This window comes from Sphaeramia orbicularis, chromosome 15 (genome assembly GCF_902148855.1).
Source record: "Sphaeramia orbicularis chromosome 15, fSphaOr1.1, whole genome shotgun sequence".
In the NCBI taxonomy this organism is placed as follows: domain Eukaryota; kingdom Metazoa; phylum Chordata; class Actinopteri; order Kurtiformes; family Apogonidae; genus Sphaeramia; species Sphaeramia orbicularis.
In genome coordinates, this window is record NC_043971.1 from 39,695,155 (window position 1) to 39,722,732 (window position 27,578).

The 27,578-nt window shown below is 35.0% G+C and overlaps 1 protein-coding gene across 1 annotated transcript; it reads left to right on the plus strand.

Annotated features, from left to right (window-relative positions):
* On the plus strand, window positions 1–27,225 carry LOC115433891 (pro-neuregulin-3, membrane-bound isoform-like). Its single transcript, XM_030155448.1, has 2 exons — window positions 1–2,454; window positions 27,092–27,225. Exons 1-2 carry the CDS (start codon window positions 1,722–1,724, stop codon window positions 27,223–27,225), a joined length of 867 nt encoding a protein of 288 aa, XP_030011308.1. The 5' UTR covers window positions 1–1,721.
* Window positions 27,226–27,578: the final 353 nt, after the last annotated feature.

The following is a 27,578-nucleotide window of genomic DNA, read 5'->3' on the forward strand; positions in this document are numbered from 1 at the left end:
CTCTGCTGCTGCTGCGATTGGAAGTTCTCATCCCGGTGCGGGGCATCCATCTCTAATCATCTCCAAGAGAAGCATCCTGGAAGAAGAGAAAAAAAAAAAAAAAGGGACGAGCAGAGGATCCCGGCAACCCAGCCAGCAAATCACAGGCTGACCTGAAAGAGCAGGAGGCTTTCTTTTGGTTTGGGCAGACTGAGGAAGAAGAAGAAGAACTCTGAAAAGAAATCTGACAGCAAAATACAAAAAAAAACCCAAAAAAAACAGTTGGACGTATCCAAACATCTCAGCCTCCTGTTTGTTTTGATGCTTGTGTCTCTTTCTATCACTTTCTGCATCAAATCCTTCTCATCCACTCCTTCTTCCTCTTCTCCCTCTTATGCCCTCATGCTTCATCCATCTGTGGTGGAATGTTTCCTGCAAATACAAGAGGAGAAGCTTTTGTGAGCGCTTGCTGCAGTATTAACGGACAGTATACTGAGACAGCAGGGCGCTGAGCGGACAGACTGGGGGGAAATCTGATCCACAGCCGGCTGGAGAAGGAGCAGGATCACGCGTCACAGTTGCAGATTTATCCGCCCTGTGATACCACTGCGCGACAACACCCCTCATTCTTTCTTTCTTTCTTTTTTTTTATCTCTTTCTTAACCCTCTCCCTCTTTCTCATCTTTTGCCTGAAGTGTTGCTTTTTTTTTTTTTTTTTTGACTCGATCCTGGAAAATGCATTGGAATCTACTGGTATATTTTTAGCCTCACTGGAATTAAGAGCGCATATATCAACGGGAAAGCGAAGGACTCAAAGTGGCACGAGAGAAATATCTCAAGAGCTGATTGAAAAGCAAAAGGGGCGACAAAAGATAGTGGATAATCAATCCTTGGAGAGTGTTCGACAGACGCATTAAACCACAGATCTTTCGCGCTCGCTCTCAGTTACGAAAGATTTTGGGGAGAAGCTGAGGGACGCTGACTCGGCTAAAGCTGTTGGAAGGGGGCTGCATCGTGCAACATTTGCTTGTTTCTTTTTTTGGGGGGGAAAAATTTCAGGTCCTGCACAGGGTGGGGGAAGCAACAAGACCCACCCTTCAAGTTTCACTCCCCCCCCTCCCCCTAGTCAGACTATCCCACTGTCCCATCGTGGATTTGTACAAGGAAGGGGGACAAATATGCATGCTGAGTAAAAGTAGCTGTGGATTGTCTTTTTTTTTTTTGCTGCAATGCCATCTGAACACTGATGCGACCGATTCTTCACATGCACAAATGTAAAGCTGTTCCTTCCCACCCATCTCTCCCTCCCGTCTCTCTCTTTGTCCTTCTTTCTCGCTGTTAGTAGAGGCTTCTTCCTCTCCTCTGGTTTTCCCTTTCGACTTGAAGTTTACTGTTGCTCCAGTTGGACATCGGGAGCTGTGCAGGACTAAACACGGACTAATCGGTTGATTATCCGTCTACGCTAGCTCTCCCATTTCTCACTGGGTGTCTTTGAGTGTGTGTGTGCTTGCAAGCGTGTTTGTGATTGGGTGTCTGCATGTACATTCTGCACCCCTCCCCACCTCTTTATCCTCGGATTATATATTTGTGTACATATTAACAAGCTTCTGTGGGCTCCTTTTTTTTTGTTTTTTTTATTCCATTTCTTCACCGTTTCCCCCCCTTGTCTTTTCTCAATGTCCGGCATTGTCTGGAACGTTTCTGCCATGTGCTACCGATGCCAATCACAGGGTTAACCCCCAATGAGCCATAAAGGACGGCAGGGAAGGATGAGCGAGTGTTCTGGGGCAGCTGTATCCGGGGCAGTGATCCTGGAGGAACCCGAGGCTGCAGGTGCTTCTGGGGGCCGTGGCGAGGGACAGGCTCAGGATCAGGGCCCCCTTCGCTGTGCGTTTTGGCCTCGCCAGCAGACATGGCTGTGTGTGGTCCCCTTGCTTATCGGTTTCATCGGCCTTGGATTGAGCCTGATGCTGCTCAAGTGGATTGTCGTTGGGACAGTACGGGATTACGTGCCAACGGACCTGGTGGATGCTAATCGAATAGGCCAGGATCCTATATTCCTTTCTAAGCCAAGTGGGATTCCCAAAAGCCCTGATACTACTACTACTACTACCACAACTATTACTACAGTTGATGGAGGAAACCCCACAGCTAGAGCTGTAACCGTGGCAAAAGGTAGAACTCGTTTCAGCGCTACCACCACGGCTGTAAACGCCAGAGGGGGAGGAGGAGCCTTCGGTAACCAAGTAACCCCTCGAAATCCCGGGAATCGTAACGGACGTGGACCCGCTGGTTTTACTACAACCACCGTGGCGCCCAGGACCATCTTCACAATTGGAGCGGGAACTTCTACACCTTCGCCGTCTAATCCAACGGTACTCCATGACTCTACACAGATGTGGACCCCGGAACAAACTACAACTGAGACAGTCTCCACCACGCTTACCACGCGCACTCACAGCCACCGCAAAACACGTAAGTCGCCTCAATCTATATGCTTTTGGCTTGAAAATCGGACGAAACGTATAACTTTGGCGGCGAGTTGTGATGAGCTGGTTGACGTTCGGCCTTTGGGCCTGATTTGACCTCATGACGGATTACAAATGAGGTTTATTTCAGAAAACTTTGGGGTCTTGTTGAACTAACTGTCACATATGACAGTCTGTTTTTGTAATGGTTTGTTTGACGCTAATGTAGGCCAAGAATTGCATAAGAGCGATCAATTGCATTGATTTAGGACTGTAAGGCTATTTGAACCATTGGAGAGTTCAATTATCAATCATTGAGCTGTGAATGGATTGAAACTGTAACAGTGCTGGAGTTGGAGTAAAGAACTGTGGGACTTCCTTGTGGAACGTGCAACGCGGAATTGGTGCAAAATGGAGGTGCATGCGGAAAGTAATAACTTTAGGCTGAAAATAAAGTGTGGACTTGAGTAAAAGGCTGTTAGCAAGATTTTGAGTTGTTTTATCACAGATATTTACTTGGATATTTTAGTTTATAAAGATATGAATGATATGACTGTTTTTTTTTTCAGTGTTCTGTATGGTTACTAGAGGTGATTTGGCTTGAGCTGAATCTGAGGGATGACTGGAAATATGGCTTGATTTCTGAAAGAACTCTAATAGTCTGTGCTGTAGAGCAGTGGTGTGGGTTGCAGTCAGAAAAAGACCCAAATGGAACCTATGTTTAGGCTCAACAGGAGTGAAGAATTGCATTGGATAAGTTTGGTGGAAATGACTGTGAATGTTGCAGAATATGTGAAAAAGATGTCCAAAATGTACCTCCAGGTGACCAGTTTATAGGTTTAAGTTACATTTCAGCCAAGACACATAAAGTGTTTGCATTCTAGCCTTACAGTTCATGGAACTTGAAGAAAAGGGTGCATTTTAAAAGGTAAATATAAAGAATATAAGCTAATTGTAACACTCATGATGCACCTACGTGTTGAAGCAGTGGTGTTTGTGTTAGAAAGACTTCCATGTAAAATCTAATGAATGCTGATTCTTCTGCTTCAGTTTTTACCACCTCTGTCCTTGACTCCAGTCATGCTGCTTGCATGTATAGTATCGATTTGTGCTGCAAGGGGATTTCTTGCAACAATCAATGCACACACACAGACACCAGCTTCCTCCATGATAAATCTCTCTGATCTCAAAATGGTGTCACATATCTGCTGGACTTCCCTCCATGCCTCTGATCCACGGGCCGACATGGCCAGAGTGATACGAGTGGGTAAATAACAGGCTTGCCACCTTGTTTATTTTTATTTTTTTCATGTCTGCAGTGCAGAAAGCTGTCGGGTCAGCAGAGGCTTTGAAGAAAATCAGGTGAAGCAGGTGATTCAGAAGGAGGCACTTTGTTGTTAATCACATCTGGCAGAATCATGTACCTTTACAATTATGGTCACATTACTGATGATGATTTCACGCAATAACTTCATTAGAATGATGAATTTATTGTATGTTATGAATGAATTGACGCTGATGTAAAGGATGCTGGATTGTGTGATTCACATGATGAGACCAGCAGCCCTACATTTAATAATTGATCAACAAAATCGCTTCGTTGCACCTGCTGTGGCTTCTGTCTGTTGGACTGCATAGGTGTGTCTGCTTCTTTTGTGCGCATGATAATGAAAATGTCCCCATATTACTCCAGGGACCAGGGAGTGTTCCCTGTGATAATTAGAAACATAGGGGGAAATTTGTATCATTTTATTACCAAGAGAAAAATGGGAGCAATTTATCATTGTCCATTCTTTTATTAATTAGGCATAAAAAAAAAGAATGCCATTTCTCCAGTAACTGCTCATGAAAGCCATTAAGCCTCTTTGATAGATATCCCAGGGAAAATGTCACTCCTTCGTCAGCTCAGCCAGGAAAGTTCTGCCGCCACAGAATAGCAAACCAGTTCGATAATCCTAAACACTCTTTACCCTCCCACTCCTTCTATTCTCCAACCCACATGCTGCTTTCATTTGAAAAGGCCATCATTTTCACATTAACTATCCATTATGTATCAATGTGTTATGCAGTATTACTGAATTGCTTGTGTTGGCCGGAACTCAGACTCTAATAGAATTCTATTAATTTAAGTATAGCGGCCATCTGTGAGCTCTTACTGATGCTGTCCCCATCTTTGTGGGTCTCAAAATTAAGATGGACATGAATGGAATATAATATCTCATATTGGGATGTGGTGCAGCCTGTTGTTTTTTTCCAACTTTTTGTTGTCACCTCTTATCCTCATTAACCCTTCCATGCATAGTGGTCACTACAGTGGACAGTTATTCTACAGCTGTTCTCTTGTATATTCATGGATTTTGTTGTTTTAGTTTCATATCAGCCAACACATTGGAAGCTTATGCACCATCCCATACACTGTAACTGATAACATTACTGTAACTTTGCTGTTCTTGATAAACCTGATCTAACATGTTCGAGTGTAAATCAATTCCTTGTTATTATTATTAGACTGTAATTAACAACATAAAGTTTTTTTTGTTTTTTTTCTGGCATATTATGGCCGTGAAGTGAGTAATGACTAGTATTAGAGTACACTACAAACAAAAAGTTAAGGATATTTCTTTTTTCTTTTCTTTTCTTTTCTTTTTTTTCTTTTTTTTTTTTTTTTTCTTTTTTTTTTTTTGCATTTTTTTGGTCATTTTTGCCATGTGTAAATAAAACTATGTCTGGTCATTTAAAAAAAAATGTTTCAATTTAATTCACACACAAAAATGTAAAAAGCGTTGTGCAAGAATCCCAAATGAAAAAAAATAGCCCAAAAATTAAAAAAATATCCATAACTTTTTGTTTGTAGTGTATGTTAAAATGTGTAGAAACATCAAATCAACAGCATTTAATGTTTTTATTTCATAGTTGAAAAATTAAACACATGGTGTCCAGCTTGGTGGACATTTTTGCAACTCCATGAAAAATAGCTTCATAAAAAAAAAAAAAGAGGAAAATTTAATCGCATTGTTTTTTTAATGCCCAAAGGGAAAAAAAAAAATCTTGATTAATGTTCTCATAATTCATGCATGAAAGGGTTAATAAGTGGTTTAACCCATAGAAACCCAAACAACCACCGGTGACACAAACCTTCTACTGATCTAAACTGTTTAATACCTATTGTTTAAAATGCAGTTTGTCATCTTTTTACGGTCATCAGATATGACCCATTTGGACGTTCAGAGGCTTTGTAGTTACCGTGGAAACACTGTCATCTTCTACAACATTAATTCACCAGTAAAACCAATGGTGTTAGATCAATGACAGTGGATGGAGACACTTGTTTTTACATTCAGTTTTCGATATCTTTGCTGAAAAAGTCCCTTTTTCTTCAGCTTTCTCTGTTTCTGATATAATATTCCACATCTATAATCTGAGCTCTTATGAACATCTACACGGTCAGTGAATTAAATATAGGAAAATACAGGATTTACCCTGAAAAAATGCTAAATAAGGAGGTTAAAATATCAATAAATAGTGATAAATCACTTAAGAAAGGTAAAATATAGAGAAAAATTTATTTGGGGAACTGACACAAAAATAGCACTGAGTCTTTATGGGTTAAGCTCATAACAGATAGAATACCCACAAGACATTAGATTGGCAAGTTCCTTATCTTTGCTGGAAAAGTCACTTTTTGTTCATTTTTCTCTGTTTTGATATAGCTAACTGTAAATTTACTCTGAGTTTTCATGAACATCTACATGATCTGTAAATTAATTATAGGAAAACACATGATTTACATGAAAAAATGCAAAATACAGAGAATAATCTAAAAAAAAAAACCTGCTGATAAATCAGTTAAGAAAGGTAAAAATAGAGAAAAAATCATTTGGGAATTGCCACAAAAGTAGCACTGGGTCTTTATGGGTTAATGTCCGGACTGATTTAACAGAAAATATAGATAAACATGTGGATCTGTGTATTTACACATTGTTTTTCTTGGCTTAATTAACAAAGATATTTTCATTAAGACACATTCTATACATTTCTTATACTTAGCCAAGAAGCTATTTCGTCTGTAATCCCCTGACAGATATAATATAGTCAGCATGAATAGGAATCTAAAATTAAAACTCTTTATTTAAAATGGGACATGAGCATTCAGAGGAAAATAAAGACAGAATTATTAATGTGGTTTAAAATAAGTCCAGATGACTCAATATAGTAATGAGTAATTCCCTAGAAAGGTTTATTTATTTATGAATAGGCTTGGGCTGGTGTTTGTTTTTATGATCTGTCCCACATAATAATAGAAAACAGGCTAAATCTGTGATGGTCAGAGTCAGTCTTATGATATCTGGTTCTTTCCATGATGGTCAGGTTCAAGTTTGAGAAGATGCTCTGTTTCCATCACACGTCTTTGTCTCTGTGATGAGATATGACCCATTTGGATGTTCAGAGGCTCCATAGTTACCGTGGAAACACCGTCATCTTCTACAACATTAATTCACCAGTAAAAACCATGGAGCTGGATCAATGACAGTGGATGGAGACACTTGTTTTTACATTCAGTTATTGATATATTTGCCGAAAAAGTACTTTTTCTTCAGCTTTCTCTGTTTCTGATATAATATTCTTCAACTTTACTCTGAGATTTAATGAACATCTACATGGTCAGTGAATTAAATATAGGAAAATACAGGATTAACACTGAAAAAATGCTAAATAAGGAGGATAATGTTACAATAAATGGTGATAAATCACTTAAGAAAGGTTAAATATAGGGAAAAATTCAATTGGGGAAACGACACATACATGTATCTTCAATTATTGAGAGAATTTAACCCATAAAGACCCAAACAGCAACTGGTGATAAAAAAAACATCTACTGATCTAAACTGTTTAATACCTGTTAATCCATTAATCCTATCAATATGTCAATAATTGGTGTAAAATACAGTTTGTCATCTTTTCATGGTCATCAGATATGACCCATTTGGACATTCAGAGGCGCCGTAGTTACCGTGGAAACACCGTCATCTTCTACAACATTAATTCCCCGGTAAAACCCATGGAGTTGGATCAGTGACAGTGGATGGAGACACTTGTTTTTACATTTAGTTGTCGATATCTTTGCTGGAAAAAGTCACTTTTGCTTCAGCTTTCTCTGTTTCTGATATAATATTCTTCAACTTTAATCTGAGCTCTTATGAACATCTACATGATCAGTGAAATAAATATAGGAAAATACAGGATTTACACTGAAAATAATGCTAAATAAGGACGATTATATAATATAACATTAAATTATGTCAGTGTTTACATTGATAAAGTTTCCTTAAAAATCTGAATAACATGGACAACTTGAAATGTCTTAAGAAAAACAGGTGCAATTTTACCAATGCTCTGCCTCAGTTTATCATTTACACGTGCATTACAACTTACTTTACAATTACAAAAACACAAAATACTTACTAACAGGTAGAATATTGGTAACATTGCTCTTACTTATCTTAAGACATTTCAGATTGTTCATATTTATTCGAGTTATTCACATTTTTTTAAAAAAAGGGAAGTTTGTCGATGTAAACATTTTCATGTAATTTGACTTTTTTTTTTACACTAAAACAACGAGAAAATTTGCGGTTGTGATTATTCATAAGTTACTACAATAGTATTTTATTGGATTTACCCACTTGAGAGTATATTTGTCAGTATGTGGAACCTGAATTAAAAGGATTTTAACATCATTGACTGTTAATATCTTCAGTGTAATGTTTGCATTTCACAAATTCATCCCAAGGGCCAAACTGGACCCTTTGGCGGGCTGGATTTGGCCCCCAGGCTGCGTGTTTGACACCAGTGATCTGCATGATCTGTGAATTAAATATGCTAAAATCCAGGATTTACATTGAAAAAATGCTAAATTAGGAGGATAATATTACAATAAATGGTTTGTTTTTATGATCTGTCCCACATAATAATGCAGGGGTGTCAAACTCATTTTAGTTCAGGGGCCACATTCAGCTAATTTTGATCTGAAGTGCAAGCAAGCAAGCAAAAAAAGTTGATTTACAGTATGAAAAGGTTTACATCTGCAAACTATCATTTCAAAAGATGCGAATAACATGAACAAACTGAAAAAATAAGTGTAATTTTAACAATATTCTGCCTCAGTTTATCATTTACACATGTACATTATAATTTATAGACCACAGTGGATCTACAAATACACAAAACATGTAATAACAGACCGAATCTTATTAAGACATTTCAGGTTGTTCATATTTTTCAGGTTATTTACATTTTTTTGGTCAAATTATACTTTGTTTTAGTGTAAATACATGAAAATATTTACATTTACAAAGGGAAAGGTTTAGAGTTTTCATTATTTATATGTTATTATGATAGTATTTTACTGGTCTGACCCACTTGAGATTGAATTGATCTGACTGTGGAACCTGAACTCAAAGGATTGTTAATATCTTTGTGTAATTTTTACATTTCATAAATTCATCTCAAGGGCCGGACTGGACCCTTTGGCTGGCCGGATTTAGCCCCCGGGCCGCATGTTTGACACCTGTGTAATAATGGAAAACAGGCTAAATCTGTGATGGTCAGAGTCAGTCTTATGATGTCTGGTTCTTTCCATGATGGTCATGTTCAAGCTCGAGAAGATGCTCTGTTTCCATCACACGTCTTTGTCTCTGTGATGAGCTACTCAGTGGGATTAGGTTTCAGTCAGACAGTGGCCCTGAAACCTAAATCCAGATTAACAGCCCGGCCCATCTCGCCATGACTGTGGAAGCAACAGAATGATATTAGCCCACCTATCAGTCACACACACTTAGCTCCCAAAGCAACTGCTGAAGGACTGTTTTTGATACGTAGTCCACGGCAGCTTGTTTTTCATTAAATCATAGATAGTTGACATGTTTAAGAGAACGTTTCCTCTCTGCTATGTTTCCGAAATCCCTTAACGGTGCTTTGAAGAGGCCCGAGAAAACAGTTTATGCTTATATTAACACTGCTGATGTGACAATCACACACAATAAAGCGGTACTTATCGCTGCTGTTTTGCCAACAGCTAGCGTCTCTGCAGTACAGATGCATCTTTTCTGACTGTTTATGCCATCGAATGCTGAGTCAGACACTTTAACAAAACTTTTCTGTACATTTGGCAAAAGTGATGCTTTGAGGGTACCGAACGCAAATGCAGTTAGATAAAAGAAAAGTGTCACAGTAAAGCAAGACGATCACTGTCTTAACAGGTCCCAGTAGAGGACACTGGGGGTAAAATGAACACATTTATCTCAATACAAACTGTCTTAAGACATGTAGGGTATATGTTACATAGTACATTTTTCATTGGGACTATTTCACTGGGTACAAATGTCAGGTTTTTTGTTGTTGTTGTTGTTGTTGTTGTTGTTGTGGGATGATTTTAGTTTCAGTTGATTGAAAATTTAACCAAAATCCAACGGAAACTACCATTTTGGGATCCACCGAGTGAGCATTGTGCAAGTGTTTTACTGTCATGTGAACAGTAAAGAAACCAGTTTTCCTGTAGAATGAAAATCTTACTTTGCTGTCCACATTGAAAGAGAATTTAAGATGAAAAAAAAAAAAAAAGAAATAGAATAATTAACTAGGAAATTAAAACAAACAAAACAAAGTAGAATTTAACCCTGTAATGCCTGAACCATTAAATGACTGACAGAAAATTCCAGTTCTTTGAAACCGGAGCCTTTATTGGTCCTTCTGAACAACCCCCATTTTTTTTTTTTTTTTTTTTTTTTTTTCAAATATCAGTTTCCTTGTATAAGTTTCAGTTTTGTATCATATTTGATACATCAGGTCTCAATGCTCACATATGATTATTTTTGAACAAACAAAAACGTAATATAATACAAATATGTCTAACAAATCAGTAATTCCTTTTCAAAATTGGCAAAGTTCTGCGTCCTTCCTCATTAATGACAGTCTTGTCGTGTCCCTAGAAAGGCCTCTGGTGAACAAATTCCTCCCCCCTGGTGGATTATCAAATCAAATCAAATTAAATCAAATCAAATCAAATGTTATTTATATAGCACCAAATCACAACAAAAGTTATCTCGTGACACTTTACATATAAAGTTGGTCAAAATCAGACTCTTATCCGTGTATTGCATGTATCTAATTGTATACGTCAGGTTTTCAAGAGAAAAAATATCACACTGATCATGTAGAGGGCTTCAAAACTCATGCATCAAATATGATACGTTTGGCGTTATTGGGTTAAGAATGTCATACAAAAGAGAATGAGCATAAAATATAGAAAATATAAACTACTAATACTAAGAGAAAAATATGCATTTACATAAATATGCAATATCTGAACAATCGTGCAAACTGTCAGATACATATTATGTTAACCCATAATGACTAAGTGTTACTTTTGTGTCATTTCCGAAATGAATCTTTCTCTGTATTCAACCTTCCTTATGTGATTTGTCACCATTTATTTTCATATTAACTTCTGTATTTTGTGTTTTTTCAGTGAAAAGCAGGTATTTTCCTTTATTTAATGTACTAATCATGTAAATGTCCATAAAAGTTCAGATTAAAGTTGAGGATTATCACATCAAAATAAGAGGAAACAGAAGAAAAAGTGACTTCTTCTGCAAATCTATCATGAACTGATCAAAAACCAAAATATGACCCCTTTTAGTGACTTATCACCATTTATTAGAATATTATCCTCTGTATTTTGCATTTTTTCCAGTGAAAATCAGGTATTTTTCTGTATTTAATTTAGTGATTATGTAAATGTTCACAAAAGCTCAGATAAAAGTTGAGGATTATTATATCAAAAACAGAGAAAATTGAAGAAAACTTTATTTTTCATTAAAATCTATCCTTAACTGAACATAAACCAAGTGTGTCCATCCACTGTCATTTATCCGACTTCATGGGTTTTAGTGGTGAATCAATGCTGTAGAAGATGATGGTGTTTCCACGGTAACTACAGAGCCTCTGAACGTCCAGATGGGTCATATCTGATGACCATGAAAAGATGAGAAGATGCATTTTACAACAATTATTTATATGTATTAATAGAATTAGTGGATTAAAGGGTATTAACCCTGTCATGCATGATTTATGAGAACCTTTGGCAAGATTTTTTTCTTGAGTGTTTTTATTCCCCCTCAGGCATGAAAAAAAACAATGTGATTTTTTTTTTTATTTTTTTTTTTCATGGAGTTACAAAAATGTCCATGCATTTAATTTTTGAAGTAAAGAAATGTGTGTGTAAAACCCAATATCAGAAAGTACAGAAGAGAATTAGGGCCACTGGAAAAAGATAGAATAAAGTAAGGTCCAATATGTATTTCTTATTATTAATATGAGGAGAAAAAAAGTCAGAATTCTTAAGTTAAAGTTGGAATTCTGAGAAAAAAAGTCAGAATTCGGAGAAAAAAAATTAGGATTCTGAGATTAACGTCAGAATTCTGAGAATTCAGAATTCTGAGATTAATAAGAATTCTGAGATTAAAGTCAGAATTCTGAAAAAAAAACAAAAAAACAAAACAGAATTCTGAGTTTAAAGTCAGAATTCTGAAAAAAAAGAAGAAGTCAGAATTCTGACTTTAATCTCAGAATTCTGACTTTCTGAAAACTAAAAAAAAAAAAAAAAAAAGTCAGAATTCTTGAGATTAAAGTCAGAAATCTGGAAAACACTAAAAAAAAAAAGTCAGAATTCTGAGATTAAAGTCAGAATTCTGACTTTTTTCTCATAATAATAATAATAATAATAATAATAATAATAATAATAATAATAAAATATTACACCTTTTTTATTTTCCAGTGGCCCTCATCCTCTTCCGTAAGAAAGTGATATGAAAACAATAAAATAAAAACATTTTTAATGCTGCTGATCTGATGTTTTCTCACATTTGAACATATTCTAATGCTAGTTATTAGTCATTTCATGAAGATAACATGCAAAAAAAACCTTTGTGTCTAACAAAAAACACAAGAGGTTTACACTTAAACATGTTAGTGCAGATTAGTTTTATCAAGAACAGCAAAGTGACAGTAATGGTCTGAATGTCAGTATATTATGGGATGGTGTATAAGTGTCCACTGTGGCTGATCTGGAACTAAACCAACAAAACCCGTGAATATACAAGAGAACAGCTGGAGAATGACTGTCCACTGGAGTGACCACTGTGCATGAAAGGGTTAAACAGTTTAGATCAGTAGATGGTTTTGGTCGACAGTGGATGTTTGGGTCTTTATGGGTTAAATGTGCAAAGACTGTCAGAGATAACAGTATGAAGTATGTGCAGTTATTGAGTAGAAGGTGCATAACCAATATCCCAGTACATGTAAACACTGTAAACAGTCAGTATGGCTTTTATTGAGTAAAAGCAGAAAACAGAAGATGAACCCATTGTGTATTTGTGCTTTATAAGCCGATCCATGTGCTGTTCAATCCTGGAGAAGTGTCTCAGTATATGTTTCGAAATGATGATGGAATTGCGTGGACTTCCAGTTAAACCACCGTGCAGCAAACACAAGCAAATTAACCCTTAAACTATGGCTTTCATCACCGCTGGCTAACGCCGAGGGCATCAGTACATGTTTGTGCTGCACTAATCATCTCATGGGGAGAGATTTTAGGTTTTAAATCAGATTTTAGGTTTTAAACCAGATTGTAGAGTTCACAATCTTTACACTTGGATTAGTTCGCTGTGAGCTGCTTAGTAACAAGTCTCTACGGGGGTTTTCGATGAACGCGTGTGTGTGTGTGTGTGTGCGTATGCATGCACACGCTCACTGTATATACATGACCGTATGATTGTTTCAGTTTGTCTTCATGAACTCTATGTATACGACCCACCTTTGACTTCTTTTTTTTTTTTTTTTTTTTTTTTTTTTTTTATAAACACATGTCCTTATTAAAGTTTTAACACACTACATGTCTTTCCTGACATGAATTGGTAACATTGTGTGGGTCCCCAGAACCACAAGCCACCCCCCCCCTACCCCCCCACCAAGACCACCACTGAAATTCATTGCACTAAATTTGCACACCAGCGTCCTAACATTATTGTTTTTAAAGCACTTTTTTCCCTGTTATTTAGGTAATTTGAAGTACATTATGAATTCTAAAGCGAGTAAAACAAGGAGATTATGTCAAGTATAAAAGCTTATTTAATTTGTATAATTTCTATTTATATACCTGAAGTTCTTTAACCCTTTCATGCATAGTGGTCACTACAGTGGACAGCTGTTCAAAAGTGTCGTTCTCTTGTATATTTATGGATTTTGTTGGTTTATTTCCATATCAGCCAACACAGTGGACACTTATGCATCATCCCATACACTGTAATTCACACCATTACTGTAAATTTGCTGTTCTAGATAAACCTGATCTGCAGAAACATGTTTGAGTGTAAAAAAAAATTCAAATTGTTATTGGACTGTAATTAATAGGTTTTTTTTTTGTTTTTTTTTTTACAAAAAGCTGGGGGTTTTTGCATATTATCTCCATAAAGTGAGTAATAACTACTATTAAAGTATGTTAAAATGTGACAAAACATTAGATAAGCTGCATTAAAAATGTTTTTTTTTTTTTTTTTTTTTTTAACAAAAAGGTTTTTTTTTTTTTTTTTTTCGCAAATTATCTCCATGCAGGTATGTTAAAATGTGAGAAACCATCAGATTAGCAGTATTAATGTTTTTATTTCCTAGTTTTTATGCAGTATATCAGTAAATACATGTTTCTTTGCTTCTAAAATTAAACACATGGTGTCCAGCTGAGTGGATATTTTTGTAACGCCATGAAAAATACGTTCATGAAAAAATTCAATGGCATTGTTTATTTGTTTTTTTCATGCCTAAAGAGTAATTAAAAACACCAAGGAAAAAAAATCTTGATTAAGCTTCTCATAATTAATACATGAAAGGGTTAATTTATTTAGATTTTTTTTTTTTTTTTTTTTAATTTGACCCACATTTGTATCTATATATTGGAAATGTAAAATATTGTGTGAAGTATGACTATTTTTTTTTTTTTTTTTTTTTTTTAAATCCTACTTTGGTGTAATATTATTATGTATACATATTGTTTAATTGTTCATTGTTCAATAATAAAAAAAGTAAACAACAAAATAATAATTGACAGACAATATAACTAATACCGACTCGAATACTTGTCAACATCCATTGTTGTGTATCTGATACATAATTAAACATTATAAAAAAAAAAAAAAGGGGGTATGGTCTCACTTTGTAAGTTATGATGATGAGATATCAGGCCTTGATTCTAAGAATTTGAGAAAAGAATTCCATATCTTGTAGAAGATATTAGTTTTCTGTTTAATTGTGTACGTGAGCCTTTCAATAGTTATGCAGGATGAGAGTTCAGCAACCCATGAATTCAGCGATGGACAATCAACACTTTTCCATGTATGGGGCTACGTTCACACAGCAGGTCTTAATGCACAATTCAGATTTTTTTTGTGAAATCCGATTTTTTATGTGGTCTCATTCGTACTAAAAATTAAATGTGACTTCTATCAGTTCTCAGTAGGAACTGAATGCGACCCAACAACAATTTCTACAATATTCCATCTCTTATTATTAACACCACTACAGATCACAGTGGATCCATGAATCATAAATGCACCAAACATTTAGTAACAGGCAGAATATTGTTCAAATTGCACATTTCAGGTTGTTCATCTTTGTTTATATTTATGTATTTATTTGCATTTTATTATGAAAAAAATAGTTTTGTAAATGTAAATATTTTCACAGTGTAATCTTCTTTTTTTCACTTAATTTTTTTCCACATAATTTTTCACAAAGAAAATTAGTAGGTGTCAGTATTTATGGGTTATTGTGTTGTTATTTTTACTTTAGATCACAACTGGTCTGTATGTGGAACCTGAATCAAAATGATTTTGACAGCCCGGACTGTTCAGGTTAATTTTTGCACTTTGATGATGATGATGAAATTCTTTACTCAATCATCACATAATAACCAGTGGTCAACAACAGCACTTCCAACATTACAAACATTACCAACAGGTTAATGACTGAAAAGGCCCAGGCAGAAGCAGGATGCTTATATTAATGCCTGTCCTACAGAACAAATTCAGCTACCCAGCATTCAATATAGGAAAAAGAAAAAAAAAAACAAAACAGTGTATCCAAGCAAACAAACAAGCAAAACATGAAAAGGTGAAAATAAACCAGAAAAATAGAAAACTTAGCCACCAAATTAATGGTAATTTAATGTAGACTCAAAAATAAATAATTTACCTATTACTTGTTAGATCTTAACAATTGTATCCTTCAAAAATTGCCTTACGTACCATTTTTTTAATTTTCAAAAATGGGCTACACATTCTTAAATCCATGCTGGACTCATTCCATAGTTTAACTCCAACAACAGATATACATCTTCTTTTAATCTCTTTTCTAGTTTTTTGTACAACAAATTTACAAATATCTCGCAAATCATATTTAGACTTGTGTTGAGAAGAACCTTTGTACACAGATGGGGAGTAACTTTAATTTGGCTTTATACATTATTTGCCTTATTTTATAGTAAACCAATCATTAAATTTCATAATATGGGATTTCATAAACAATTCATTAGTATGTTCATAGTAACAGGCCTTATTAACCCTTTCATGCACTGTCCACTCCAATGGACAGTTCTTCTCCAGCTGTTCTCTTGTATATTCATGGGTTTTGTTGTTTTAGTTCCATATCAGCCAACACAGTGGACGCTTATGCATCATCCCATACACTGTAATTCAGATCATTACTGTAACTTTACTGTTCTTAATAAACCTGATCTGCAGTGACATGTTTGAGTGTAAATCAGTTGTTATTTGTTAGACAAGAAGTTTTTTTTTTTTGCATATTATCTCCATGAAGTGAGTAATTACTAGCATTAGAATATGTTAAAACGTGAGAAGACATCAGATTAGCAGCATTAAAAATGTTTTTATTTCATTGTTTTCATATCACTTTCTGATATTGGGTTTTAAACACATGTTTCTTTACTTCAAAAATTAAATGCATGGATATTTTTGTAACTCCATAGGAAAAAAAAAAAAAATTCGATCACATTGTTTTTTCATGGCTAAACACTGAAGAAAAAAAATCTTGACTAAGGTTCTCATAATTTGTGCATGAAAGGGTTAATAATACGTTTTTGTAGGAGGACTTTAGTATTTACAGTTGTTTTATATGTCCACAATATACACACAATATAAGGGAGTATAAGTGAACAGTAAATTATATGTAGTGCCACATGGTTGAGTAGATTTCTGGACTTATACGAGATTGCCATTGATTTTGCAATCTTTCCTTTTATATATCTAATATGTGGTTTCCATGTTAATTTGTGATCAATAACAACCCCTAAAATTTTGTATCAAACACTCTTTCAATTTCAGCATCGCATATTTTAATGTAATATCCCCATCAATTTCTTTTCGATTCCCAAAAACCATAAATTTAGGTTTTTTTAATGTTAAGTGACAATCTATTGACATCAAACCAAGTTTTAAGAATTTCTAAATCCCTTTCAACCCGTGGGCCAGAATGGAACCTTTGGCGGGCCAAATTTGGACCCCGGGCCGCATGTTTGACACCTGTGCATTCGACAGACGTTCACCAGCCTACTTTCATTAGTTCTGAGGGCTAAAGTTTCTAGAATAAGACCTAGAATACAGACCTCTGAGCACATAGAGATTTCTTTGTCTATAATATTGGAAATTGTGTTCATTATCCTTTTTCAAAAATCACCTTTGACTTCTTGTGCAAATCTGATTACTCTGTTCCAGCTGAAACGATCTAAGAGATGTTTACAGCTTCAGGGCAAGTAATATGTAAAAGTGCTGACGAACTAATGATATATAAACACTGCGATTGTTGATATCAGTGGTGTTCATTCAGATTCATTCAGACAAGTTTATTGATCTAAAAAAGAGCAATTCCAAGTCCGCACGCGCTACAAAACTAGCATGGTAGCAGATCAACATACAAGGGCATGACAAGCAACTTTAAAGTCATAAATAAATAAGCAGAGAGTCAAACTGAACACATTTAGAAAGGATGTAATGGTTATTTAAAATGACTGCAGCGTGTAGAAGCCTGAAAGCAGAATGAATGAAAAGACTTAGAGGAGCGGTTTGTTCTCCTGAGGGGCACTTTAAACCACCAGCCTGAGGGCGTTGCAGCGAATTCACTGGACAAAACCTCAGTCAGATTGGCTGATCACTCCTTTTTTTTTTTTTTTTTTTTTTTTTTTTTTGTTTCTTTCCGAGTCTGCTTGTTTTGATCGCAAAAGCACAAGTCTCTAAGCTGGACTCCAATTATCCCAGAGCAAACTTCCACAACACCCTTTAGGCTATTCTCGAAAACAGTTGATTAAACCACAACATAAATGAAAAGCAGAGAACTCTCAATGAACAACCGAAGCTTAATGTTGTTTAAAAAGAACAAAAAGATCTTGTGAATTTGGGGCGTTTTCCATCAGATGTTTGGAGTAAATAAAACATGCTGCAGAATTTTGTCAGAAGGTGGCGTGTACACTACATTACATGTGGTTGTAATAAACATAGAAGAAGAAGCAGAGCATTCTAACGTCATTTAAAGGCACTTATTTTATTTATTTATGACTAGATCTGCATAATTTTGTCTCTATATCAGCCTCCACAACATGAAACTATGCCTGCAGTTACCTTAAGCATGCAAAATCAACGATGTTTCCCTACCAACCGTTTCAGATTCTGCTAAATACACATATAAGGGCCAAGGGGGCACTTAACCCCCCCAACCATTTACTCCCCCGGGTGCCTGACATGGTGAGCCCACTGCTCCTAGTATGACGCAGTGTGTGTGTGATGTATGATCTGATGATGGGTTCAAGGCAGAAGACACATTTCAGTGTGTGGTGGATGTTTACATTTGTGATAAAACTACTACTGACAAAATATGGGTTCTATTCTATTCTATTCTATTCTGTTGTGTCTATTCTATTCTGTTCTGTTCTATTCTAGTCTTATTTTCCTCTATTCTATTCTATTCTATTCTGTTCTATTCTATTCTTATTTTCTTCTATTCTATTCTATTCTATTCTATTCTGTTCTGTTCTATTCTATTCTTATTTTCTTCTATTCTATTCTATTCTATTCTATTCTGTTCTGTTCTATTCTATTCTTATTTTCTTCTATTCTATTCTATTCTATTCTATTCTATTCTATTCTATTCTATTCTGTTCTGTTCTGTTCTATTCTATTCTATTCTATTCTATTCTATTCTATTCTTATTTTCTTCTATTCTATTCTATTCTATTCTGTTCTGTTCTGTTCTGTTTTGTTCTGTTCTGTTCTGTTCTATTCTTATTCTCTTCTCTTCTCTTCTCTTCTCTTCTCTTCTCTTCTCTTCTCTTCTCTTCTCTTCTCTTCTCTTCTCTTCTCTTCTCTTCTAATTCTCTTCTATTCTATTCTAATTTTCTTCTCTTCTCTTCTTTTCTATTCTATTCTTATTTTCTTCTAATTTACTTCTCTTCTATTCTATTCTGTCGTGCTGTATCTATCTATCTATCTATCTATCTATCTATCTATCTATCTATCTATCTATCTATCTATCTATCTATCTATCTATCTATCTATCGCATGGATAATCAACTCAAAAGTGTGAATATTCTATTTTTTCCTCACCACAGTCACCAAGTGTTTGGTCCTAAATTGGTTTAAGTGACTATTTTTGGTCATTTCCATAGACATTAAATATGGGGCCCATCATATGCCTCAGTGAGGTGAAGAAGTACAGTATGTTGGTTTTTCTAACACTATACAGTGATTCAGAGAGATTTTATAGAAATGTTGAAGCTGTAAATATGAGTGATTTTTTATCAGTTTAAGCCTTTATAACAGTGGTTTTATTACGTGTTTACTTTCTAGCAAGTGCTGCTCAGATGTTTTATGGCAAGAGGAGGGAGACTAGCACATTAAGGTTGAAAATTTGGCCTATAAAGGGTTAAGAGTGGCTCTAATTGTAAAGTGTCATGAGATAACTTTTGTTTCGATGTGACTTTATATAAACAAATGTAATTGATTGATTGATTGAGGACGGAAATCAGTGGCAAAAGGGACGTTACAGGAGAGATAAACAAAAGTTTAATTTAATATAAACCTTTTACAAGTGAGACAAATTGCATTTTTGTTTGTATAGCTCTGAATTTCTGTTTTTTTTTAGAAGAAAATTAACCTGTTTTCAGCTGAAAGGTAGCGTCGAACTCCTAACTGACACGTCTGTTAATGTATTTTCCTATTTTCTTACGTCTTATTCTTTCAGTGATGTGAAATATGTAATTCCATGAGTTGTTTTTCACCCGAACCTTCTTTAATATACAAAACACACCAGTCAGTTATCTCTAAATCACTCGTGGAGGAGAGACTCTGCCTTGACCACAAACTAAACGCATCAAAATCCTGTCAGCTGATGTCTCGATTAGAGTTTTAATTTGGACTCAGATGGCGTGTGAATAAAGCCTAACGTCACTTTGATTCATTCTGATGAACTGTCTTGCAGTGGGGAAGACGGATGAAATATTAATGATAAGAAAGAGAAACATGTTCAATATGTAGAGGAAAGTGTAAATAATTGAAGATGGCCCTTTGACAAATTATCCCACGCTGAGCAAATTCTGCATACAGGCATACTCCTGTCAGCGGATGAAGGCGGAGCGCAGAATGAGGTGTTCCCTCATCGTCTTCTCACAGTGTATTTCCTTTCTGATGAGTGAAAGAAAGTAGAAAGTTGGGTAACACTTTATAATAAGTACACACTATGAATCATTAGTTTAAGCATTAATAAATACTGAATTCATTATTTATAAAGCAGATTTTTGACATGAATGCTCATTAATAAAGGTTTTAAACGCCCTGAATCATGTGTTGAGTTTATTTTAATGCAGTTTGTTTGATAATCCCATGTGCTGTGTCGTTCCTGTGGTAGAATAACTGAAACTGTTGTGAGTTTTTAGGCATTGCCAACCTTTAAATCTCATTTGTAAATGCTTTATATGACATAGATAGTGCACACTTTAGATGAGCTCACACCATATATTTAATTAATGAGTAATAAGTGCTTTATAACTACCTGAAATAATGGATTCCTGTATTAATAACTGTTTATAAGACATCTATTGGAAAATAAATGTGTGAGTTAGTATAAATACCTATTAACATATTCACTAACCATTAGTACATGTCTGAATAGTGTATGTGCAATCATAAATGTGTGTCATAAATGGTTTGTAAGTGATGCAATATTACATGTTTAAATGCTGAATCCATAATTTATAAAGTATGAAAATACAATCATTAAGCACATTGTAGATGAGCTTATTAATGATGAGTAAAACCATTATGTGACAAAACCATTTTTTTATATATATATATTTATAACCATTTGCACTACATTCATATCAAACCGTATTTGCACTCTCCTCTTAAACACCTTTAAAACATGTTTTTATTCAGATTTATATGACTGTTTGTTTTATGTGTATGTGTATGTTTATGTGTATGTTTTCTGCTGACAACACTGTGAATTTCCCCACTGTGGGATCAATAAAGGAATATCTTATCTTATCTTATCTTATCTTATCTTATCTTATCTTATTATAACTGTGCTTATGAACCATATATTAATGAGTAATCATGCCAAAAATATGCTTTATAAATGATTAATTCAGTATTTATTAATGCTTAACTAATGTTCTTATTGGTGATGAGTAAAACCTTTATAACTGTGTTTATAAACCATATATTAATGAGTATTCATGTCAGAAATATGCTTTATAAATGATTAATTCAGTATTTATTATTGCTTAACTAATGTGTTTATTAATGATGAGTAAAACTATTATAACTGTGCTTATAAACCATATATTATTGAGTATACATGTCAGAAATATGCTTTATAAATGATTAATTCAGTATTTATTAATGCTTAACTATTGGTTCAAAGTGTGTACTTATTATAAAGTGTTACCGAAAGTTGGTATTTTCTGAGAGTTTTTTTTTTTTTTTTTTCTGATAATCTCCCTCTCTCCTGTTCTTCCTCCACCTTCATGTGTAAATTTATCAGCCGGGTCCACATGATGATGGAGTACAAAGTGGTTAAATTCTGCCGCTAACTTCACAGGAGCTTTTAATAATGAATTCAGGTTTAAAGCTGTCTTGATTAGATGAGGGTTGCTCTATTTTATTGGAGCCGGTGGCAGGGAAGGGGTAGCGGCTGACGAGACGTAAAGAGAAGTTAATTCCTTTTTCTGGGATTCACCTGCCCTAGCTCTAGCTCTCCAGAGGAGGCTGCCACCTGCTAGCTAAACCGCTCTGACATCCTCATTTATTTGGAGGTAAAAGTGGAAATTAGGTTATAACACTTTGCGTTGCAGTGATAGAGCCAATCGTTATCACTTAGCGGCAAGTAATCCATGTACGTCAAGTCTTTACGCTGAAAAACAGAACAGGCTTTTTGTGTTTTCTTAGCAAAAAAAAAAAAAAAACACATATGACATGATCTAAATTAAGTCAAAAACCCGATATTCAGTTCCAGCTTTAATGCATCCCATAGCTTATAAGAAATGCATATTGATTTTTTCCGAGTTATTTAATAAGACAAGCTTCCAAAGAGGCCATAATGCACAGCGGCTCTCCCAAAGCCAACCTTTTGCTCTCTCTTATTAAATCTGTCAGCTGGCCTACAGCTGCAAACCATTTAACAGACCTAAGCAAATAATATCAGGCTGTTATGAGGTCAACACGGCTACAGCCAACAGCTAATGGTGCAGCCTATAGCTTGGTTGCCATTTGAGAGGAGTGTGGGCTGTGAAGAAAAAAAAAAAAAAAAAAAAAAAATTCAGGGCAGTAAACTCTAGTTTCCTAGGTGATATGTGAATGTAGGAATCCTCAGCAGAAAAAAAAAAAAAAAAAAAAAATTGTCAGCATTGGGTGTTATTGTTCCAATTTTTTTTGGATGATCTAGTTCTGTGTGTTTTCTACTTTGGCTTCATGGAACAACTGTCGTGAATCTGGAGGGTGGAAAATCTCAGCTTCGTAGTTTGGAGCGGATCCATCTATTTCTTTGTCATTTCATTGTGAATATATACTGGATTTACAGTATGTCTTATGGCTACGTTCAGACTGCAGGCAAATGTGGGCCATATCTGACCTGTATTTGATGTGTTAAAGACAGTTTGAACAGCACAAATCCGATTTTGTGAATCATTTTCATTCATACACTGGAAAAAAATACAAAAAAAACGTAAAAAACTGTATTATTCGGTAGCTGGGGGTGCCGAAAAAATACTGTTAAATAACTTAAAAATAACCATCTCATAAAATAGGGTAATTTTCCATAATTAAAATACTCTTTTTTGATCTAACTTTACATGAGATTTTGCTTTTTTTTTTTTTTTTGACTTTTTAATGTTTAATAGAGAATATTTACATGTATTAAACCATCAACACTGTAAGCCCGGACTTTGTATTTACTAAAATGCTTTAATTACAAGGTACTTAAATGATTTAAGTTTTATTCCATTACTATAAAATGTTAAGTATATTCTACTAATTTGTAGACATAGTCGAAAGTACGAAAAAGTTTAAGTTGAATGGATTTAAATCACTAAGTTTTAGTCATGACCACACCTTTTTATCTCCGCATTGCATTGTGGGTATTGGGCATGTGTTGAAAACTGTGTTCTTTTTCTGTGCAGGGGTTCAGCGGGGTTGTGGTGTTAGGTGTTAATTTGGATATAATGTGTGTATGGCAGTGTTATGGGCCTTTTTGTGTTTGTTTTGTATTTTTGTAGAGAGCACCATGAGTCAGAGCCATAGGAAGAACAATGCTTTACTGTCCTCTACATAGATTTAGGTTACTGAAAATCTTTTATACCTCGGTAAAATAAGCTTTTCCTGTATTGGTATTAATTACACGGAGCTATCTTACGCTTAACTTCCAGCCAAGCTGGAATACATTAAGTTGAATAATTTCATAAAGCAATTTATTCTGCATAAGATTTTAATATAAGTAACTCAGAATGAGTCCAATGCACTGATGATATAAGTTAGTGATTATCGAAGTAACTGACATTGCAACAATTTAAGTGAAATTAACTTGGCATTTAGTGTGTTGTACTAAAATAGCATTTCCATTCAAATCAAGCATTTAAGTTTAATACACTGAAGTTTTCATTACACATACTTAAATTTTTAAAGTAACTCAACTTATTCCGGTATTAACAGTGAAATTGACCTATATATATATGTATATATGTATATGTATATGTATATATATATATATATATAATTATATAGGTAATTTTCAATGAGACTAAGTTGTATGCTCCACTGATAAAATGGTGAAGAATTACATCAGAAACTGAGAAAACTGAAGAAAAAACGACTTTTTCCACAAATATATCAATAAGTGAACATAAAAAAAAAATGTGTCCATCCACTCTCGTTGATCCAACTCAATCAGTTTTACGGTGGATGAATCAATGTTGTAGAAGTTGACGGTATTCCATGTTCACTACGGACCCTCGAAACGTTCCAAATGGGTCATATCCGATGACCGTGAAAAGATGACAAAACTGTATTTACACTAATAAGTGGACATATTGATAAATCAATGGATTAACAGGTATTAAACAGATAGATCAGTAGATGTTTTTTTTTTTTTTTTTTTTTTTTTTTTTTTTTTTTTATCGCCAGTTGCTGTTTGGGTCTTTATGGGTTAAATTCTCTCAATAATTGAAGATACATGTATGTGATAATTATATGTTTCCATAAAGTTACACATAGCAACATACCTGTTGATGTAAGACAATATCTTTACATCCTACTAATTATTTTAATGAGACCGTAGTGGGAAAATATGTCAAAAGACTAATGCACCTAAAGGTCATATAAGCCAATAGTACAATCTGACCTCTCCTAATTTCATTTGTTGAACACTAAATATGATTCCTGGTAGTCGCTCCCTCTGCCCTTGGCTCATTATACTGCTGGCTGACAGTAAACACTGCGATAGTGAAGATTGAAACGCTTAGACAATGATGATTTAACCTCTGTGTTCACGGACCTAGCAGGGAAGTCTGACAATTTCGACTGAAACAGTTGTGATCTGTGATGACTCTGTCACTGACTGAACTGTCTGACTGATCTTTTTACCTCCGCTACCCCTGCCAGCCTCTCCAGTCACTTCCTGTCTCTCAAGGTCAGCCTGTCTGACTCATATTACAGGTAGGGCTGATGCTGACGTCTACCACCTTGATGGAGCAGCACTAAGAGGAAATGCAATGAATGATTTTTCTATAACAAAAAAATTATTTACATATAATTAACCCTTTTCATGCATAGTGGTCACTACATGGACAGCTATTCTACAGCTGTCTTTTGTATATTCATTAATTTGGTTGTTTTAGTTCCATATCAACCAACACAGTGGACACTTATAATCATCATAGACACTGCAATTCATACTGTAATTGTAAATTTGCTGTTCTTGCTCAACCTGACCTGCCGAGTAACATGTTTTAAGTGTAAAAAATTGCTTGATATGTTATTAGACTGTAATTATTATTATTTTTTTCATGAAAGCTGGGTTTTTTTTGCATATTATCTCCATAAAGTGAGTAATAACTAGTATTAAAGTATGTTAAAATGTGACAAACATTAGATTAGCTGCATTAAAATGTTTTCACACAGTATATCAGTAAATACATGTTTCTTTGCTTCAAAATTAAAAGCATGGTGTCCAGCTGAGTGGATATTTTTGCAACTCCATGAAAAACAGGTTCATGATTTTTTTTTTTTTTTTTTTTTGTTCAATTGCATTGTTTTTTTTAATGACAAAAGAGGAATAAAAACATTCAGGAAAAAAAAAAAAAATCTTGATTAAAGTTCTCATGCATGAAAGTGTTAAAAAACAAAAATAAAATTGACAATTTCATTGGTGTCCTTTTGAACATGCCGTTTATAATTTAGCCCAGTGGTTCCCAGCCTTTTCTGTCTCATGACCCCCATTTTAACATCACAAATTTCTGGCAACCCAGACCTTCAATACGGAGACTTTTTTTTGTTTAAAACTCATTTGTTTTTGGTCATGTAATAGTTTGCTATACTATGTTGCAAATAAATGTTAATTTTAGATGATATTTAGTCTATAATAATGTATATATTGTGGACGGAGGCAGAAAGCCAGGTGTAGATTACTGCACAAAGTGAGAATTTTATTTTCCTTGGTCAGGATATGTACAGTCAGTCCACGCTGGATTTACAAAGCTGACAATTAATACTGAACAAACAAGAACTCAAACTATGAATGATTGAAAGAGCTGCAGCAATCTGAAACTGACCACAATGAACATTTGACAGATAAACAGTACCACACTGCTTCAGTTTCAGCTTCACAGTTTGTCATGTCTATTATGGGTTGTGATTGTCTCTGTCAACTCACCATATACTTTTTTATTAGTATGTTTTTTTTTTTTTTATTTTGTATCGTTATTTTTATCAATTACTAGAAATTTCAGGTGACGCCATTTGAATTGACCCCAAGGTTGAAAAACACTGCTTTAGATGTACATTGGAATTTGAATGTGTAACAGGAGTTTAGCACTAACCTTAACAAGGAACATCACAGAACAAATATGTACAAACATGAATAAAATATATAGGACAGTATATTGTGCAAAAGAGCAAAAAGATGATCACATCTGCTTTGCATTAAACCACTACTTGAGTTTTTTGAGGAGAATTACCATATATACTTAATGAAAATAGTGGTCCATGAATAGTGCCTTGTGGGACTCCCAATGGATAATCAAGTAAAGGAAGCTAAATGATATGAACACGTTGTTTTTTTATTGGATATAACTTATTTTACCCCATAAATTAATTATTTGGACACAATAAAGTGTGTTAATTAAAGAACCTAGTTGTTGACAGTATCATATACCCTCTAAAGGTTTGAAAACACACCCTCTGCACAGGCGTTCTTATTTATGGTTATGTACTCCAAAAGGGTGCAGCCTATTTTTAGATATCTAGTCGATAGCTTCGCCTACTTGATTTCAGGGGAAAATATAGAACAACAGTAAGTGTTTATGTTCTCTGTTACAATCACTAAGTGCATATATTTTGAGATTACAATTTTGAATATATTTAGCTGAGTGAATGTAACATTAAATGAAAATCATTCTCCAAGCACTGTTTGTGTAAATTAGATGTGGAGCTGATTGAAGAGTTCCTCAAATCCATCTAATAAATCCATTTTCCTGCCCATTAATTTTGACATCAGTACCAGCATTAGATCCTCCCTCTTGGTTAGTTATAGATAACGATTCTTTGTATGTGGGTGTATCTTTGTGCGACGGCACATTTTTCATGCACAGTATATGAGCCACCTCAGCCATCCTCTACCCTGTACCAGATATTGATCCCGGTGTGATTGTATCCCAGCCTTTTGCCACTCAGCAGTTTAGCAGGCGGCTTGCGGGCCTGCATATGGGCGTGGGTTCTGATTATCCCGAGCTCGCTGTATTTCGCTGCTGTTATTTTTAGCTTCAAAGATTGTTGCCAGCTTCTCTCTGGGAGGCTGCGTGGTACTGGCTTTTCTGGTGGAGGCCTTGGAGCTGACACTGCTGGAGAAATACAACAAAGAAGCACGGAGGAGACAGTCAAGACGGCAACTTTAGAGTCAGTCGCAGAGATGTTTTATTTCAGAAATTTTACATTAAGAGATTTTAGGATGTTAAGCTGAGCCAGGGATGATTTGTTGTGTTGTTTTTGTTTATTTCGGGGATGCTGCCAGTACCATCGTATTGTGTCTTACAATGGTTAGAACAACTGGAGGGCTCAGTTATAAGGGTCTACAGATGAAGGATTTATTTATCTATTATTTTTCAGAGCGATAAACCACACATTTCTTATCATGTTACCGCACAGGAGGTTTCCTGAGGAAACAGGAAGCTCTTCAGAAGGTCGCTTTCACTTGATAGAAAACACATTTCAATCAGACACACAGACGGTAGGAAGCTCAGTACTGTAC